This window comes from Arachis hypogaea, chromosome 9, assembly GCF_003086295.3.
Source record: "Arachis hypogaea cultivar Tifrunner chromosome 9, arahy.Tifrunner.gnm2.J5K5, whole genome shotgun sequence".
Classification (NCBI taxonomy): Eukaryota; Viridiplantae; Streptophyta; class Magnoliopsida; order Fabales; family Fabaceae; genus Arachis; species Arachis hypogaea.
Window position 1 is genome coordinate 117,787,680 of NC_092044.1, and position 20,682 is coordinate 117,808,361.

Here is a 20,682-nt window from a genome sequence, read left to right on the forward strand (position 1 = left end):
GTTTGACTGATTTCTGGTATGGTTTTGCTATCTTTTATGCAGTGTCCGAACGCCAATTTCAATGAAGTTCTTCCCTTGCTTCTTTTTGTTGTATTTTCTGGTCTTTCACATATATTTCTTCTCTTATTCATATGGTAATGTTCGTAATGTTTTATTTTTCTCAGTGTAATTTAATTAATATTATCTGAAAATAATTTTTTTTAAATTCTAGGTTTTTCATATTTGGCTCTATCTACTATAGCAGCTTTTATGCAACATCTTATCTTGTACTTTTAGAATCGTTTTGAGGTAAGAAATGATAAAGGTTGGAAAGAGCTACAATCTGAAAAGAGGCCTTTCCTTACCGTGTGATTCAATATGCAACAATAGGAAAAAAAGAAGAAGGGATGAGATTGTGGAATATTTATAAGATGGATGGAGAGTTACTTAAAAGAGACTATTATTCAGTTGTAATAAGTTCATTTCTCAAGTTGTATCCTAAAAACGCGTTCACTTGAAGCAAGAAATTGTAGTTTTTGCGCACTTAACGTGTGTTTAGGTTTGTTGCTGGTCACTATTGGTTTTAATAATTTTTTTCATAATTCTTTTTTATCATTTTTAATACTTTCTTTTATATTTTGATTTTTTATTTTTTAATTAAATTTCTTATTATAATTTTATTATAATATAAATTATTGATTTTATTAAAAATGACAAAATAAATAAAAAATTGATCATACATAACAAAAGAATCATAAGTAATAAAATGTTATTATCCAAAATAATACTAAATAAAAAAATACTGAAAATATTAAAACAATTATAGAATATTTTTTGTTTGATATTGTAAAATTTATCATTAAAATTTTTGTGTATTATTTTTTGTTCTAATTTTTTATAATATATATTATTGTTCTTATTAGAAATGATAAATTAAATCACTTGGAATTTATTACAAATTCTTTTTTATTTCTTTCAAATTTCTCCAAAAAAAAAAATCATGTCAATATGAAAAATGAAGTTGTACAGGAGAATATGTATTTTATTAAAATATGTAGTATTTGATCATTAAAATATAGGTAGTAATTCATGCTGTTTTTTGGGAGTATGGATTTGTATTACATTATTTTAAGCCTATGTTACAAAAAAAAAGTAGTTGGTAAAAAAAAATCAAATTTTTTAAAAAAATCATCTTTAAATAGCTGGTCCAATCAAACCATACTAAACCAGTTTGTAAATTCATTAAACTTTGGGTCAAACATAAAATTTTTAACACTTATTGTATGAATGTAATCCTAACTATTGAATTAGTATCTTTCTACTTGGTCCATTAAGGTCTCAAAAATACTTTTCCCACCAAAGACAAAGCCTTCATTCATACCCTTTCTACCAGGAGTCCAGAACTACACACATGGCTACCCCACCAACACTCCAAAGTCCAGAGTCAAATTCTTTTCTGTTTTTTTTCTCCCCGTACATATCATCCTATATGATCTTCTAAACCGGTTTCTTTAAACAGAAGAAAGAAGATTAAAAACATAAAAAAAAAACATGGTGCTACTGCAGAGAAACATGAAACTCCGAAAACAACCGCCTTTGTCACTGTCCCTTGTCACCTTCATATCTATCACTATCTTCACCACTGCCACCACCATCATCTCACCGGGAACAACTCTCTATGCTTCAAACACCAACCAATCGTGGCCTTCTCCCAACAACACCTTTTCCCTACGCTTCTACCCTCTCCAAACCACCCCATCTTCCTTCATCGCCGCCGTCGTACACTCCGGCGGCGCTCCCATTATCTGGTCCGCCGGAAATTCTGCGGCCGTGGACTTCGGTGGCTACCTCCGCCTCCTTCCAGCTGGAAACCTTCGCTTGGTTAATGGCTCCGGCGCTACCTTGTGGGACTCCAACACCAGCAACATAGGTGTCACCTCAGCAACGGTTCTTGAAAGTGGAAACTTTGTTCTCTCCAATGGAACTTCCACTGTTTGGTCAAGCTTTGAGAACCCCACTGATACAATTGTCCCTTCTCAAAGTTTCAATCTTGGTATGGTTCTGAGATCTGGGGTTTACTCATTCTTTCTTCAGAAATCTGGGAATCTTACTCTTAGTTGGAATAATAGTGTTACTTATTGGGATCAAGGCTTGAACTTTTCAATGAGTGGTGTGAATTTGAGTTCACCTGTATTAGGATTGAAGTCTGAGGGGATTTTGGAGATAAGTGACCCTAATTTGACTTCTCCTGTGGTTGTTGCCTATAGTAGTGACTATAATGAAGGAGGGAACAATGTGTTGAGGGTTTTGAAGCTTGGTGATGATGGGAATTTGAGGGTTTATAGTTATTTGAAGGGTAGTGAAGTTGTGAATGTGAATTGGGTTGCTGTTGAGGATCAATGTGAGGTTTTTGGTTACTGTGGGAACTATGGTGTGTGTAGTTATGATTCAAAATCAGAACCTCTTTGTGGCTGTCCATCTCACAATTTTGAGATGGTTGATCCTAATGATGGTAGGAAAGGGTGCCAGAGGAAGGTGAAGCTTGAGGACTGTGTTGGGAAGGTTGCTATGTTGCAATTGGATCATGCAAAATTCTTGACATACCCTCCTGTTTTTGTTGTTAATCCTGAGATATTTTTCATTGGTATTTCAGCTTGTAGTGGAAATTGTCTTGCTGCTAGTTCTTGTTTTGCTTCCACTTCCTTGGCGGATGGAACCGGATGGTGTTACATTAAGACGTCGAATTTCATCAGTGGATACCAGAATCCTGCGCTGCCTAGCACTTCCTTCATTAAGGTTTGTCCACCTGTAGCTCCAAACTCAACTCCCTCTTTGGAGAATGTTGTTAAGAAGCATGGGAGGATTCATGGTTGGATAGTAGCTTTAGTTTTGAGTAGCATTTTAGGTTTCCTTGCATTTGAGGGTGGTTTATGGTTGTGGTGTTTTAGGAATATCCCGAGATTCGGTGGATTCTCTGCTCATTATGCTCTGCTTGAGTATGCATCCGGCGCACCAATCCATTTCTCTTACAAGGAACTTCAAAGGTCAACCAAGGGCTTCAAGGAGAAGCTAGGTGATGGTGGATTTGGTGCTGTTTATAAAGGAACTCTTGCTAATAAATCTGTTGTTGCTGTGAAGCAACTTGAGGGAATTGAGCAAGGTGACAAACAGTTTAGGATGGAGGTTTCTACCATAAGTAGCACCCATCATTTGAATCTAGTGAGGTTGATTGGTTTCTGTTCGGAAGGGCGTCACCGGCTTTTGGTATACGAGTTCATGAAAAATGGATCACTTGATAATTTCCTCTTTGTTGATGATGAACTACAATCAGGGAAATTATTGGATTGGGATCAAAGATTCAACATCGCCCTTGGCGCCGCGAGAGGCCTGACATACCTTCATGAGGAGTGTAGAAACTGCATTGTTCATTGTGACATCAAGCCTGAAAACATTCTCTTAGACGAGAACTACAACGCAAAAGTCTCGGATTTTGGCCTTGCAAAGCTCTCGAGTGCCACGAATCACCGGCACAGAACATTGACTAGTGTGAGAGGAACAAGAGGGTACCTAGCTCCGGAATGGCTGGCAAACCTTCCAATTACTTCGAAATCAGATGTGTATAGTTATGGTATGGTTGTGTTGGAGATAGTGAGTGGTAGAAGGAACTTTGAAGTCTCAGAAGAAACAAACAGAAAGAAATGTTCCATATGGGCCTATGAGGAGTTTGAGAAAGGTAACATAAGAGGTGTGATTGACAAAAGATTGTTTTGTGAAGAAGTGAAGTTGGAGAAAGTAGAGAGATTGATTATGGCATGTTTTTGGTGCATTCAGGAGCAGCCATCAATGAGGCCAACAATGAGCAAGGTTGTTCAAATGCTAGAAGGTGTGGTAGATATTGAAAATCCACCACCACCAAAATCCATTACAATGGGATTTTCTAGTGCAATTAACACCAATGTTGCAGATTCATCAGCTTTGTAACTCAGAAAAGAACATTCCTTTCTTTTCTGGATTTTGGTGATATGATATGAGATTGCTTCTACCACTTTGTAATATTATATGTGTAATTGTCTGCTGTTGGAGTAGTAATATCCTTATACCAATTATCATCTATTCTTTACACTAATATACCCATTAATATTGCTGAGAATAATTCTTTTTTTTTGTCTTAATAATAAAGTTTGCAAAAATTGTAGCATCTTTTGTAATACTTTTAGGTTAATTTATTAAGATACTTTTTGGAGTTGTTGAAGAGAATTTTTATTAAGACAATACTTTATTCCACTTTTCATCTGATTCTGAACTACACAACTTGTTAGGCTGCAATTATTCTTCACTACCGTTCAATATGATAAAAATGAAAAAGTATTTAGTAGTGCTCCAATGATTTTTAAAGAAAAGATATGCACATTTAACTAAAGGGTTGTTTGGGTGAGCTTCTAATAAAAATATCTTTTTTCGAGTTATCTTTTTTTTAAAAGATTTTATAGAAAAGTAAAAGTAATTTTATATTTGGTATTTCATACAAAAAAATCTTTTTTATTTATCAATTATGTTTAGGTATAACAATATAAAAGTACTTTTTTATTTATTTATTACATAAAAAATATCTTTTTTTAAGAAAAAAAGATCTTTTAAAAATATATAAATTATAGCTTCTCAAAAAAGATGTTTTTTTTTTATTTTTCTAGTGCTTTTACTTTTAATACTAAAAATTTGCCAAATACGTTAAAAAATAAAAATTTTTTTTATCAAAATAATGACGTCCAAACAAATACTAAACTCATAACACCAAATACAATAATATATTATAGTAGCATAGGAAAAGAGTAACATGGAATCAAAAACCATAATGAATGTCAATTATTATTGTGGAGTCAAGATGAAGAAGTAGCATAATGATTATATAAATATTCATTTCCATAATAAACCAGTGATTAGTAAGTGCTAAGTACTAAGTACTAACTAAATTTAAAAGGTCAAGCCCGCCCAATAAGGATTAAAAATAAAAATAAAAAAGAAAAATAAATTCCGGAAACAAATCATGTTGTATTATTACTCCATTGCGATAGTGAGTGCACGCAAGATTCGACTCCCAATAACGTCGAATCCACGCTGCTCTCTCTACTCAACTGGGGAACCGCGCCTCCGCCCGCTCTCGTCCCCGTCGGACGTCCGCCATGGCAGCCTCTTCCGCCGGAAATCCGCCGACCTCCTCCCTTTCCTCATCCGCAGCATTATCTCGCGAGAAATTGAATTTCTCGGCGGATTATCCCGCGCGAATCGCACTCTCCTCCGATCAGCTGAAACACTGTACGGAAGCGCTCTCGTTCTTCAAGGAGAAGCTCCACACTCCTCAGAGGATAGCTCAAGAGTTTGCTCGCTTGCAGGTTAGGTTACAACTTTTTCTTTTCAATTTTTGTTTTCGCTTTTTTTTTGTTCCTAATTTATGATTATTGTTCATACGTTATTTTTTTTTCCTTTTGGCGCTATTCTTGTATTCTGTGATGTTGAATCTTTCTCAGGCAAATAGGATAACGCCAAGTGAGATGAGGAGAAGATGCACTGTGGCTCTCGATGCTGTCAATTTGAACAAAAATCGATATACTGATGTGTTGCCATGTAAAATATTAATCTTCTCTTTCCATGGCATACTTAGATTAAATCTTGTGCTTGAAGTTCATCATTTGAGTAAAATTGAAGTTGCAACTTGCTATTTAAAATTACAACCTTGATCTTGTGGAGTTTTGCAATTTATTTGTTTAATTTTTTGTGTTTGGTTCAGTTGACAATAACAGGGTTGTTCTCAAGTCTAGCACGGATTATAGGCCTGAAGCACAGGGATATATCAACGCAAGCTGCATATCTGTAGGCATTTCCTTATTATTATTATTATTTTGAATTTCTTTTATTGTGATTATATGGTCTGAAAATTAAAGCTGTGGAAGGAGCTTTGGAGATGAAATTCATGATGCTGACAATTGCATTTCGTTTTCATCTTAAATGCAGGCCTCTTTGCCCGGAAATGTGTCGCAATTTATAGCCACACAAGGGCCGTTGCCTCACACATATGAGGATTTCTGGGAAATGGTAATCCAATATCATTGCCCTGCAATTGTGATGCTTACTAAGTTGGTCGACAATTACAAGGTTCTTGATTCCATAATGGTCATGATCATTTTTTTGCTATTGTCTACATACATTTTTTTAAAAGAAAAAGAAAATTGATGTGTGTATATTTTTCTTATTATAGACGATAAAGTGTGGAGATTACTTTCAAGCTGAGGATGGACCTAGAGAATGTGGTAATATCTCTATTATCAGTAAATGGATAAAATCTACTGAAACTTCACTGGTGTTGCGCCATTTGGAAGTAAACCATAAAGAGGTGAGTTGATCTTCTTCTTCTGTGAAGAATGATTCAAGAAAAAAGCCATCAATGAATTGTAAATTTTCAATCTCTTAACATGTTTGAGAGGGAATGCCCTTTTAAAAGATCATAAACAAAATAGTCGCCAAATGTTTACTTTCTATTCAAACTAGTTGTTACTTTTGTAAATTGTTTTGATTATATACTGTCTTTGAAGGAAACTAAACACCAAAGGCTGGTTTGTTTTAGGCTGGCAAAGCATATTGCATCAACAAATATCAGCTTATACCGTTCAACTCGAGCTCGATATATGAAATCTTGTTTATGGAACATAGACTATTTTTTCCTTATAATATATTTGTACTTAATATATTTTCAAGAAGAAAATCTTAAGTTAATGTCTCAATTTTGGAAGTCTCTCGGTGTCTCTCCACCATGAAGTTGCATAGCATTGTGGTTCATATTAAACTTTGGATGATATTGTTGCAGGCCGAAGATACACCGTTATCAGTTTTGCACATTCAGTATCCTGAATGGCCAGACCATGGAGTTCCAAGAGATACATCTGCTGTTCGTGAGATTTTTAGAAGATTGCACCATTTACCGGCAAACCTTGGCCCAATAGTGGTGCACTGCAGGTTCATCCCATTCTTTACTTCTTTAATTATTTGTAATTTTGACGACAATGGCAATAAATCATATGCATATATGTCTGAGACAATCTCAATCGTCCAGTGCAGGCATTGGTAGAACTGGAACCTACTGCACAATTCACAACACAATTCAGAGAATACTTGCTGGTGATATGTCCGCTTTAGATATCTCAAGTACAATAGCTATGTTCAGGTCCCAACGAATTGGAATGGTTCAGACCCAGGTACCTTGCTTTGCTGCTTTAATTTTTTTAATTACCATTATTGAATGAACTAATATTGCATGAGATGGCATGTATTTGGTTGGATCACATGTTGGCTTGTTAGAAGAAGAGGAAGAGTCACTTATTATTTCGAATTCCCATTGCATTCATTTAAAATTTTTTTGAATGTATAAAAATCAACACGGCAACACAAACTAGACAATAGTGTCAATCCTAGCATGTGGTTACCCTCTACCATTTAACATTTCTTCACTTGTTCAGCCTACTTGTTATCATATACTTCTGTTAGTGCTAACACATAATTCAATTGTTTTTTTTTTTTTTTGTGGTTCCTTCTCTGTTTTCGTTTTGTTTGCCCTAAAACCATAACATATATTTTAAACAATAACTTATTAAATGGTCATATATTTACTGTAATAAATTTGTTAAATTGAATGCATTCTAATTATTTTAGCCACAAGTATATATATATATATATATATATTTTAAATGTGTATAACATAATTATTATATTTATATATTATTTATATATTTTTATAATGAGAAAGGAGAAACGGATAGCTTTTTATGATAAGAAAACAACCAAACTGGGGATATTAGTATTCTTAAATTTAAGAATGTTAGAATGTTTTATAGTCTTTTATATAATGAATGCTATATATATATATGTCTTTTCAATAAAACTTTTTACATTTTTTTTGACAGAATAAAACTTTTACATTGATAGGGTATTTTTCAACATTTTTTTAAGTAAAATAAAAAATTTGTCATATTCTAGCTTAGCATACGTATGATGTGACATGTGATGATACAAATCTTTAGCTTTTGGACCACCTCCATCTGCCCCTGGCTGCAACTTGCAAGTAAATAAGATAAAAAGTTAGGGAAGGGTGCTGTAATAAGTTGAAAGTTTGGAGGAATTTTATTGTGCTAAATTGGGAATAATTTATTCTTTTCTAAATGCATACACCCTCGTCACAAATGAAATGTCAAAGACTGGAATTTCTTGTAACTTTGTAAACTAGAGGAAAGTAAAAACTTAGGAAGGTTACATTCTAGTCTTCTTTTCTGTCCTTCAGTTCAGGAGGCCTCAATTTACCAACCAGTTGGAAATTGGAATCCATCACATTAAGGATCCTAAGAGTTTCTGTTGTGGCATGCAATCCCCTTTCCTCCTCCACATACCCCTATAATAATATTACTATTATCACTACTACGTTTGCACTGTGGCCTCCCCCTTTGTATATGCTTTTTCTTTGAACTTTTTGGTAATTCTCTCTCCAATATATCAGGATCAGTTTGTTTTCTGCTATGAAGCTATCATAGATGAACTAGAAGACCTTGTTTCTCTACAGAAGTGAGAGTTGAAGAGGTACATACTTTATGTGTTGGTCTTTTGTACCCTTTTTATGTCAGTTTATTGTACCCTTTAGTTATTATATCCTCATTTGAAAATGATTTTGGTTCCATGACGAATTTCTGTCTTGTGTTGTGGAAATCCAGTGCTGAATCAAGGGCTATGCTAAACTCTTGCATCATTTTGAAGCCAGGTTCCAATTCTTCCGTTTTCTATTTGAGTCCAGCGATGCATGGGTTCCCGGGCAGCTGATGAATATAAACTATTGGCATTCTAATTTATGACTTTCCAATGAACTCATGTTATTCTCAAGATTTCATGTATAATAGCAGGCAGGGAAAATCTAACTAACATTGGCATCCTTTTTGCTACATGATTTATTTATGGGGAACACAAGGACATAATGTCTAAAATAGTTTGAATTCCACCTTCCTGTACTATTTCAACTGCTTATAGCATGCTCTGCTATATTAGCTTGACCTTTGTTTTTTGGTGAAATTCTCTATGTTAGTTTATATATCACAACTGGCTATCAATTTATATTAGTGTTGATTAAATAGTTACAAGTGTAGGCTATCATTTAGTACTGACCAACTACTATAAATATATCCGTTGACCTTTTAGGTCCTAGATTCCTAGCTGATGGGACTTGTCGTCTAGTAAGCTTCTTATAGGTCTATAGCAACTTAAGAATAACAACCATTCTTTAACATCTAATCATGCTCTTGAGCAATTTTAATGCACGTTTCAAGAACATTTATAGTCATCTCTAACATTAATTATATATTATAAACGAAAATGAGTGGTTGTGTTCTTTAATAACACATTAAATGATTTCTAGGAGAACATAAGAATTTCATTAATCTATAGACCCAAGTAAACTCTCCGGAATGCCAAGTATATCTACTTGTAAGTAAGAAGGATTATCTAATTGATGCTTGCAGATATGTTGGTTGTAAATGGCTTAATATGGACAAAAAACATGTACACAAGGAAATGTATGGCATACATAACATGGGTCTAAACCATTTCCCCCATTTTTAAAAATCAGAAGCTCCCTGTGACTAACAACCTGACAAGAGCAACTTCACATGGGAGGAATAGTTATCATCATATCAGGTAGATACACACCATACTCAAGGCAAATAATTGAAGAGAATCAGAGATATAGTTTTCTCCCTGTATCTTGGTCTTGTTTTTTAACCTATACAAAAGAAATTTCCATGAAGTTTCCCTCTTGTTAAGTTATGAGTGAAAACACTGGATCAAAGTTTTCCTGTACTTTGTTTGCAATAGCAATTAAAGTGTTCAGACTTGAGCATAAGAAAGCATAGCGTGTTAGCTTACGATAAAACTTGCTTGGTGCCTCGACCATATTTTCAAATATGCGTGCCATGAATTTTCATTGAAAATAGAGAATTGGTTTTGTTTTAAGAACTATTAATTAGAGTTTAATTTTGATGTACTTATATTGTTGTGTAATCACATTTGTTTTTTTGAATTCATACAGACAATGTAAAATATAATAATTTTTATTGATGTGTCGTTATATAATTAAATACACGTGTAAAATTACTTTATACACACATTACATCAAAATTAAATTCTATTAATTATTGTAGTGTTTTTTTTGAAATTTTGTAAAAAAGAAAACTGAAAATGTAGAAAACAACAAGAGTTGAGTGTAACTTGAGGAAGAGGGAGTGTGTGCCAGTTAAGTTGGCTGTTTTTATCGAATTGTTATCGCCGCCGATGTGGACCACCTTCACAAGATCCAGTGGAGGTGTTGACCGTAGCAGCTCTTTGTCTCGGTTATGACCATCTTCCTCGGTTGATCTTGATCATGTAATGTACCTTTTAACTTTAATGTATCGTCTGCATTAAATAATTGCAACTAATCACAAGTGACTGTCTCTGTAAATTTTCTTTAGGTTATGTTATTAGACACAGCTTTTCATTTTATAAAAAAATAATTGAATATTTACAACCAATAATCGAGATTTAGCTGGTTAATATAGAAAGAATATATTTTGTTAAGCTTCTATCATTTTAAATGCATTGAAAGTTGAAACTCTCTTTTATTATCATTGAAAAATTTAGCTAGTATTCTTCCATTAAATTATAAATGATGTATATTGGAAATTAGTTATTAAATTAATTGTTATATATATATTTTTTCTTATATATTTTGAAATATAGTAATTTTCATCAGCACAGTCAAAAGTCAAAATTTTAAATGAGTAGAGTGTTTTGACCATTGCTAAGAGAAAAAAAAAATGATAACTAGATCTTTGAAGATTTGTACTTAGATTAAAATAGATCTTTTAAAAAAAATTAAATTGGTTCGGATAAGCCAGTCGCAACTACGCCCATACATCTTGCATAGAATGTCTGTGGCTTAGATTTATACATTTCGGAGTCAACTCCTCTAGAGATAATTTAACTTCTAATGGCTGCGACGACCGACTTTTTAGAACTGTATTCCATTTCAATCCGGAACTCTTCGTCTTCAGGATCAGCAACGCCTACAGAAAGCAGGAATCATCGTTCATTAATCAATCCAAAGTTTAAATTAACAAAAATGTATTATTCAGTCATCACATACCTATGTTTGCATATTCCGAAAATTCCGGTGCATGCATGGCGTCGAGATCCAACTCACGCATAAAAGGTGGCACATTCATCGGTTGACTGCTTGAGGGATGAACCACTACATTTTCCGCTGCTATCTCAACTCCCACATCACCATCCTCGTCTTCGTCGCCAGCTTCATAAGGGGCTTCGAAATCCTCTTCGCTGTCACAATTCATTCCTTCGTACACTACATGTCTATCATCCTCTATATCTAATTCATTTTGTATCCCTTCTGCCTCTACGGTTTCAAATTCAACATACAGCTCAATTTGTGGCTGTCGCATCTGAGTCTGCCGGTGATTTTGAAACATATTCTGCATACTCGATTCGTTAGTGATTGGCATGGTATCAAATTGTATTAGTCCACCAAAAACTACAACTGGATTTTGTTACAGAATTATTCTCACTCTCATTAACATACCGTTTTTCATACTTTAACAGAGACCGTTTTGAAGCTCCATAAACGTCATGGTGCATAAAATCACAAACAAAAACGAATTATGGCACACAAACTTCACTCCCTCATGAGTATTCCGTATTATCTCACCATTGCGATATACTACCACGTTTGCAATACCCTCCATTACACTATCAACACACTCAGAGGATGTTCAAAACACAATCTTATTCGGAATGAAAGTGGTACCGAGCTCGACCTTATATAAAGGAAGCATTCAACATGCCCCCCACGAGCTGTGTGTCTCAGCCAACCATGCTTTGCCATGTGTCATCACGCCCCCCCCCCCCCCCCCGCGTGCTGACTCACCATGCCCACCATGTGTTTGAAGCTTCACCCAATCACGCGTGGCTACGTGGTAGCATGCCCCCTACGTGCTGATCCACCATACCCCCCACGTGCTACGTGGTTCATCCAACCACTCTCCGCCACGAGTCCTCTACATCCCCCACGTGGTGCTTTTAACATGCTTCCTGCGTGTTGAACCGGTTATATGACACGTCCACCCAAATATAAATACACTAAGTTCTTCCATTTCTAGCCAAAACACCATCCTTTTACTCTATAACCAAATTATTTAACAGTTCCTTTTATTTTCCATCTAATATTAAAAAAATTCTATAAATCTCACCTACTTTTTTATACTATTAATTTCTTTTTTATTTTTTTATTCAACCATAAAAAATATTTTTTTCAATTTTTTTCTATTTTTACCTCAAACAAATGCATCTTAAAAATCTATTCTATCCAAAATACACATTCTCATGGACTTGTTTGTTACTTTAGTCAAAAAGAAATGAAAAAATTACAAAGAGCAAGAAGAGCTAGAAAAAACGAAAGAGAGAGAGAGAGAGAGAGAGAGAGAGATTTCATCTTCTGAAGTTCTGAGCTTTTTGCGTGTAGCAGCGGTTCCTGGGCACCGCATCACCGTGTCTCTGAGAAAAAACAGAGAGATAAATAACACTCTCTCAGCTCAACTGTGCCCTCCTTTTTCTTCTCTTTGTTCTATTTATGTGCTTCACTTTACTTCTTTCTCGATCCATTTGACCCACCATAGCCATTAACACATGCACCTTCTCCCAGATCTCTGCTGCTGGTACTTCCCTACCCCCATCAAATCCATATATTCGATCCAAACCTCTAATGTGTTCTTTAGCCTAACTTCTCTTCATGTGGGGTTTTCCCCCCTTTTTTTTAAGGGGAAAAAATATTGGTTGTCTCTAATTTTCTTCTTGATGTTGCTGGTTTTGTTTATTCTGAATTGGGGTTTTGGTTTGTTCGGAAAAAAATTTTTTTTTCCAAAAAGAAAATAAATATGTAACATAATAAGCAAATGAAAATGCATAACATTTGTGAAATTTTAACCTCCTTTTTTTTGTCTGACAAAAAAAATTCCAGATTTGGTGATCTTAGCAGAGTTGATGGACTGGACCTGTAAAGGTGATCAGAATTGGTATGATCAACATTTGCGCCTTGATTATAACATCCCTGTCAATTGAAGGCTCTGCTTGTTTCTTGAGTTGTTGCTTCTTATATAGTCCAGTTCAGTTTTGTGATATGAACTCCTCAGAGAGATTTTGAAGTGAGGTTTTTCTTGTTCTAAGTTATAGTGCATTACTGCATTATTGTATAGACATTGTGTACAGAAGAGTAAAAGCTATAGTCTCTACCAACTGAAATTAATATGGGTGGTATTTGCTCAAAGTCATGGAAAGCCACTGTGGATGGTGTAGCTGTAAATAATGCTCTTATTAGCGAAGGCTCGTCGTCGAGACATGCTAATGGCCATGTTAATAATGAGCCTGCAATGACTTATCAGTCTATTGGACTTCCTGCAAATAGTATAGATAGCAGCAATTCAAATGTTCCCCCACTTGTTGATGATGATGAGTTGGAAAAGCATGAAAGGGAATCATTTTCCTTTTCTGGAATGGAGAAGGTATCATATGGGTCTGGTGCAGATGATATCAACGACGGAATTCCTGCTCTATCTAGAGCTTTATCACATAAGTCCAGATCAGCCAAGTCCAAGCAGGCTGCTGCAAAGGTAGATTACTGACTTACCGCCCTCATATTTGATCTCTATTTCTTCTGAGTTTGGATTGGTTTATATTGTATTTCAAAGCTTGCAAACCCCCTAGGCATGACATGGACGCTTGAATGATTCCATAGACACCAATGGAAATGGGTGCCTTGCTGTGGAATCAGGCAAGGAAAGAAACCAAGGTTCAGAAGGGAGTCGATTAGAACATGATCTTAGTAATTGTTTATGGAGTGTATGCTAAGGCACCTGTATGCATTTGAACTATGATACTTGATGGGAATTAACTCAAATGATTTGCATTAGATATGGAGGCTGCAATCCCTGGTTCTGATACCCAAACATTATTGTTGCCTTTGGAACATTCTATCTTCCTTGTTTGTTATCTTTGCCCTCTTTTTTCTTTTCATGTTTGGATCTTAAATATTGAATTTATGTAATATGGTTAGTTCTCTAGATATTAAGCAGTCTCTGTTTATGATATTAGAGACTGCCTAAAGATAACTGATTTGTAGAGAAGTGTTTACATCAGTTTTGCTTTATGTCATGGATTATATATGTGCGCTTCCCTTTAGATTGTGCTTTTGCCTTATCTCTTTCTACGTTACAGGTATCGGAAGTGAGTTCACTTTTGGGCAGAGCTGGTACAGCTGGGCTTGGCAAGGCGGTAGAAGTTTTGGATACGTTAGGTAGTAGTATGACAAGTTTGAATCTCAGTAGTGGTTTTACATCAGGCATGACAACAAAAGGAAATAAAATTTCAATTTTGGCCTTTGAAGTCGCAAATACAATTGTTAAGGGTGCCAACCTGATGCAATCTCTTTCAAAAGAGAACATTAGACATTTAAAAGAAGTTGTTCTGCCATCTGAAGGAGTGCAAAATTTGATATCCAAAGATATGGATGAACTCCTAAGAATTGCTGCAACAGACAAAAGGTAGATTATCAAGAATAGTTTGTTTCTTCTCTTAGATGCTCTCCAACTTTGATTTGGAGCTCACTTTCTTCAGCTACTATCTACACTTAAATGTGACTATTATATTGTAATGTTTTGGCAGAGAAGAATTGAAAATCTTTTCTGGTGAAGTTGTACGTTTTGGAAACCGTTGCAAAGATCCTCAGTGGCACAACCTTGATCGTTACTTTGAGATGTAATCCTTACTGAAATTATTTAGTCTTACCTTAACTTTTGCAATGTTTACCATTGTTTTAGTTATAATTTGCTTTCAATTTCTGATGTTTAGGTTAGGTTCAGAGCTTACACCACAAAGGCAATTGAAAGAGGAGGCAGAAATAGTGATGCAGCAACTAATGACACTTGTTCAATGTACAGCTGTGAGTACACCCATTATTATGGTTTGTCTAATGGTGTTTCTTTATCTAAAATGTTTACCCACTTAAGGTTTAGGTCTTTTACTTTAGTCTCTTTATCATGATGCCTTGTGGATAAAAGGTCAGCCTGTGCACAAGCATCCCAAAGGGTGTAATGTAGGCAACCTAACCTGATAAATGCATTAGTGGTTGATTACACATCTTCGACCTTTAAATTAGAAAACACATTGGAACTGACATATCTTTTGTTTGTTTGTGTTTGAACATTTCTAGAAGTAGACAGGCTTGCCAGCTATGCCTTCGTTTGTGCTTTATCATTAGTTTGTTTTTCAGTTACGTGCTTTCTCAACTTTAATGTTCGAGTTAATACTCCGTAGCAGCTGTAGGCAAGTGTATCGAGGAAGATTTTTTTTTCCCTCCATAGAACCATCATGTTTGTTAGAAAAATGTGTCTTCATTTGGAAAATCTGCTGGGAGTTCTTTGCGCAAAATGATTGTTTCTACTTTCTAAGACTAAACCAATATCTTTATTTTGAATGCAGGAGTTATATCATGAATCGAATGCCTTGGACAGATTTGATCAAGATTACCGGCGCAAGCTTCAAGAAGAGGACAATTCAAATACCACACAAAGAGGTAAATGCAAGCCTGGACAAAATTATCATTAGTCAGTAGGTCCTATGTTCTTGTATCATGTATTAAAAATAGTTATTCTGTATAGAACCTTGTTATTTATGGCATGTTTTGAATGGAAACACAACACATCCTATAGGTGAATTTCCTGTACCAAATTATTTTTAAACAAAATACTATTAAAAAAATTCTATAGCACCCCCAAATAAAATCCTGCTTTGAACTATTGGAGCTCTTTTTTACAAGCACATATGAAACTTCCAAATATTTGTCTATAATAAAATGTAAGTAAGTGCTCAAATTTTCCTTCACAAAAACAATGTGTTGATCTCACAAAAATAACTGCAGATTCCTTTGATGAAAAAGAGGAACTCTGAAAATTCAGTCACAAAATCCATTTCTTCCAGAAATGTAGTGATGATAAAATGAATTCTGCAGAATGTGAGCAGTTTGCACTTATTGATTTTGCTAGAGAACCTCCACCACAACCTCACACCAGTTTTAAGTTTTCTACTCCTTGCTCTCATCAATTACCAAACCAATGTTGTTCATTAAGAGCCTGAAAGATCTTTCATTAAAATAGGGATAGAAAATCTAGTGTTAATTAGCAGGAAATGTTTTCCTTCTATTCCCCATAAACCATTTTATTGTAGTGAACAGAAAATTTGTACTGCTGTAAATAAATGTGTCTAGATGTCCAAATATCTGATGAAGTAAGTATTTTCAGTTTAAGAAATCATGTTATAAGTTATAACTATATTGTGCTTGTTACTATTACGAGAGTATTCTTATTTTTAGGTTATCAATATTTATCACATGTGTAGGAGACAGCCTTGCAATTTTAAGAGCAGAATTGAAGAGTCAAAAGAAGCATGTGAGAAATTTGAAGAAAAAATCACTGTGGTCCAGGATTTTGGAAGAGGTAAGAAAACTAGTATTTCCTGCTTCTTATGTTCAATTGTGATGGAAGCTTAAAGTCTAAAATAGAGATTGGCGATTTGTTTGTGTTGCACTGTCCTGCATTCTTTGAATTATGCTGTCTTCTTTTCATATTATTTTCTTTGGTAGTTTCATTTATCTTGGTGCTTCCCGTTGTGTAGTTTACTTATTTCTATTATGATAATTGTCATGTTCTATTAAAAAAAAATCATCCATAGTCTTTTCAACCACTTTATATTGAGTATGTTTTATTTTTGTAGAAATATAAAATCTTATTGTGGTATCTTCAGGTAATGGAAAAGCTTGTAGACATTGTGCATTTTCTACATTTGGAGATACACGAAGCATTTGGCAGTGCTGGTATGCTTTCAAGAACTGCAAATAATTTATTACGATTAGCTTATTTATAATTATGCATTTATTTTTTGTACCCTGGTTAAGGATGATGGGGTGTGGGAGAATTTTTAACTTTTTCTTCTGCTTGTCCGTCTTTCATGACAAGCTGTAAGATCATCCTTTTGCTTTGTTAAGATGCCAGATTGAATAAATGTCTTTATATTTGTTGCCCTTTTTGACCTTGCAGACAATGATCAGCCAGTAGAAGAGTCTCCGGGCAACTCGATGAAGTTGGGGTCTGCTGGTCTTGCTTTGCACTATGCAAATATTATCACCCAAATTGATACTCTTGTGAGTTCCATAGTCTTACTTAATCATGCAGTCTATAATACTTTTAGTTGTCTTGGAAGTTCAAATTATCCTAGCCCACATTAAGAAACATGGTCTTACCATTATTGTTTCTTGTGTTTTCTTACTTTGTTTTAGTAACAAAAACTTGAGAAGGGAAAGAGAAGCAGGGAAATGGAAGCATTTATATCTATTTTATTGAATAGCAAATTCATTATTGCATAATGGTTCAATTATGAAAGGTGAAAACATCTTTATAATAGTAAAATAGTAACAGTGATTAATATAATTATAACAGTGATTAATATAATTCTATGTTTATTTTCAAAGAATAATCCAACTCGCAGTTGTTACAGCCACCAATGTTCACAATAGCAGCACAGATGTCTCTAAGATAATTGCAAGATGTTTGTGAAGGTAGCCCTGTGCTGACATTTCAATTTTCTCAGGTGTCTCGTTCGAGTTCCGTGCCTCCCAATACAAGGGATGCCTTATATCAAGGGCTACCACCTAATGTAAAATCGGCATTGCGATCAAGACTACAGTCATTTCAACTCAAGGAAGAGGTGCTTGTCCTATTGTTTTCTCTATTTCCTGTCTATTATGACCAAATTTTTAACTTTTAAGTGCATATTTGACATGAAGGAAACATTCTTGCAGCTTACAGTCCCACAAATCAAAGCTGAAATGGAGAAAACTTTGCAGTGGCTTGTGCCTATTGCTACCAATACAACAAAGTAAATTTGCCAGCCTTACTCAGTAATTCTTAAATATGCAAACACAATACAGTTGCTTAGCTTTATGATGTTATTCTACTCAAAATGAACTATTCAGTTTTCTTTGATTGTTAACAATTTGATATTAGATTTGCTTTAACCATATTTACCATTATCTTTTTTACACTCTCTTCTAGTGTTTCTAAATGCCCCCTTTCAATTCGATTTATACAGAGCTCATCATGGCTTTGGATGGGTTGGAGAATGGGCAAATACAGGGTAAGCATAGAAATCTTTGACTTATTTTCTCCATGATTATGTTTCTGAACTCTTTACTTATCAAATTTGTCTAGGTCTGAGGTCAACCGCAAACCTGCGGGCCAGACGGACTTATTAAGAATCGAGACACTACACCATGCCGATAAGGACAAAGCAGAAGCTTACATTCTTGAACTTGTTGTCTGGCTCCATCATCTCGTCAGCCAAGTCAGAGCTGGTAACGGAGTTAGGTCTCCGGTCAAGTCTCCGATTCGTTCTCCAACGCAAAACACAGGACAATTATTTACACAGAAAGCCTGCTCCAATTCTCCCATATTAACAGTAGAAGATCAGCAAATGCTTAGAGACGTCGGCAAGAGAAAACTGACCAGCAAGAGTCAGGAATTCAGCACAGCCAAGACTAGGTTGAGTAAGCACCATAGGCTGAGCAAGAGTAGTAGTCATTCCCCAATAAGTGAAAGTAGTAGTAAGAATGATATATTCTCTTCTACTTCAACAAGGAGGCTACCTTCAATTCCTTTTATTGACTTTGACATTGATAGAATGAAGGCCTTGGATGTCATTGATAGGTTGGATACAATTAGGAGTTCATAGTTGCATGGCAAAATCTTTGATCCTAGAAAGTGAGGTAGTGGGAATGTTGGAATGAATTTAAGATCTTCAATATTATAATTACTTGTTCAAAGTTGGGTGCTGCCTCTGTTTGTTGATTTCAAGAGTGGGGTTGTGATGCAAGGCATGTTCTTTCTTGAGATTGCTGTATATGATTATGGGATCGGAACAAGGGGGGAGGGGGTCAAAGTTTTTTTCTTAATCAAATGTATATGTACAGATTTCATGATCATATAATAATTATAAATCAATGTTTTCTCTTCATATTCATCTTGCACTTATAAACCACATGGCAAAAGGGTATCTTTGTGAGTTAATTTTGAAGGAAAAGGAAGAGAAGGAAAGGGTTATTATTTCCTTCATTCTCACACACCCCCCTAATTAGTTGAAGCTTTGCTATTTAGTTAAAATAAATTCTTCTAGACTTTGTTTGCACTTGCAAACTACAAATGTGTAACGGATAACAATATTCCTTGATTTATATCTGATGGAACATAATGCATATGCTATGCTGATTTGTTCCTTCCTTTCTTAAGAAGCAAGGTTCCTCAGAATTTATAACGAAGGGTTTTTGGGTGAAAAGAATAAAGAATGTATAATATATCTTAAAAAAATAAAAAATTAATACATTTTACTAGCTATGTCTTTAATTATTTATCAAAGAGAACCCTTTTTTTTTTTACCATAATATATATATATATATATATATATATATAGTCTCTAGAATGAATTGTCAATAGTATTTTGTGGGGGAAATTGACAAAAGAACCTATTGTCACAATATATGAAACTATTATGCGTTGTAAAATAGACTAAAACCTACCTACATACAGGAACGAATTCTTTCAATTTTTTTCTTAATTATTTAGTAAAGTATAATTTCTTACCTTACTCTCTTTAAGTAGGACAAAAAAAAAATGTGACAGAATATATTAAATATTAAAAGATCATACCTTACCCAACAAATAAAGGAAAAAAATTGAGAGGATATACTCTTCTTACATACAAATTCCAACCAGTGTGTGTCCAAATTTCATTGGAGAAAGTGTCATGCATGTTCACTTGATCACTTGACGACAATTTAAGGAAGAATCACAGCAAGGGATAGCTCATCACTGAATCACTCACTTAGTGTATTTGCTATATTCAAATTTCTTCATTTGCAAGGTATTTGTTCATTACTAGCTCTTAACAAGAACAATGTGCTGCGCCCACAGCTGAGAACCGGATACCAATAATGTCAATTCTTCCGTTGATTCGTTCGTTAACTTGATGGAGATCTTAGATCCTTCCAACAATTTTATTTAATTACTCTATTTTTCTGTAGGGGTATGCATGGATCGGATGAAACCGGGTTTAATGTGATCCAGATTCGGCTCGAAATATATACCGGGCCTATTTGTTAGATCCGAACCCGACCTTAGACCCGATGAAACCTATACACTTTCGAACCACGATTATACCGGGTAAAAACCAGGCCATTAATATTACATTACTTTAAAACCTTATTATAAGCTAGCATGTGAAAATATTTAAATTTTTAAGACTTCAACCATTATTTGACATGGTAAAATTCACTTAGAAAAATATAACAAGAACCAACTCTTCTCTAAAATTGAAGCATAACCATAATCAATACTAATATTATCTAATAGCACCAAATATTTAAATCAATACAAATAACACAATATTATGCATTTTAAACATAAAACATTAACTTATAGTCTTACAATAACACAAAATATTAAGGTTTACAATACTTAAATTCCACAT

At 34.6% G+C, this 20,682-nt stretch overlaps 3 protein-coding genes across 5 annotated transcripts; all 3 read left to right on the plus strand.

Annotated features, from left to right (window-relative positions):
* Positions 1 to 1,268: 1,268 nt before the first annotated feature.
* Positions 1,269 to 4,092, plus strand: LOC112712520 (G-type lectin S-receptor-like serine/threonine-protein kinase At1g34300). The gene has a single exon (XM_025765425.3). It carries the CDS (start codon positions 1,531 to 1,533, stop codon positions 3,958 to 3,960), a length of 2,430 nt encoding a protein of 809 aa, XP_025621210.1. The 5' UTR covers positions 1,269 to 1,530; the 3' UTR covers positions 3,961 to 4,092.
* Positions 4,093 to 4,981: 889 nt separating this feature from the next.
* On the plus strand, positions 4,982 to 9,081 carry LOC112712521 (protein-tyrosine-phosphatase PTP1). Of its 2 annotated transcripts, none has more exons than XR_003157814.3 (9): positions 4,982 to 5,369; positions 5,505 to 5,601; positions 5,765 to 5,847; positions 5,989 to 6,129; positions 6,233 to 6,367; positions 6,839 to 6,987; positions 7,090 to 7,226; positions 8,519 to 8,598; positions 8,730 to 9,081. XR_003157814.3 is itself a non-coding variant. In XM_025765428.3 (9 exons), the coding sequence occupies exons 1-8, from the start codon at positions 5,160 to 5,162 to the stop codon at positions 8,585 to 8,587; spliced, it is 1,026 nt and encodes a 341-aa protein (XP_025621213.1). In that variant the 5' UTR covers positions 4,982 to 5,159; the 3' UTR covers positions 8,588 to 8,598; positions 8,730 to 9,081. The 2 variants fall into 2 exon arrangements, 1 of the variants encoding a protein (XP_025621213.1); XM_025765428.3 differs by having other exon boundaries at positions 7,085 to 7,226.
* Positions 9,082 to 12,414: 3,333 nt separating this feature from the next.
* LOC112712522 (protein PSK SIMULATOR 1) lies at positions 12,415 to 19,173 on the plus strand. 2 transcript variants are annotated; one of them, XM_025765429.2, is made up of 13 exons: positions 12,415 to 12,770; positions 13,073 to 13,721; positions 14,326 to 14,651; positions 14,773 to 14,865; positions 14,959 to 15,049; positions 15,589 to 15,682; positions 16,504 to 16,601; positions 16,909 to 16,978; positions 17,202 to 17,305; positions 17,752 to 17,868; positions 17,948 to 18,039; positions 18,253 to 18,297; positions 18,372 to 19,173. In XM_025765429.2, the coding sequence occupies exons 2-13, from the start codon at positions 13,359 to 13,361 to the stop codon at positions 18,889 to 18,891; spliced, it is 2,013 nt and encodes a 670-aa protein (XP_025621214.1). In that variant the 5' UTR covers positions 12,415 to 12,770; positions 13,073 to 13,358; the 3' UTR covers positions 18,892 to 19,173. The 2 variants fall into 2 exon arrangements, with proteins under 2 accessions (XP_025621214.1, XP_025621215.1); XM_025765430.2 differs by having other exon boundaries at positions 17,963 to 18,039.
* Positions 19,174 to 20,682: the final 1,509 nt, after the last annotated feature.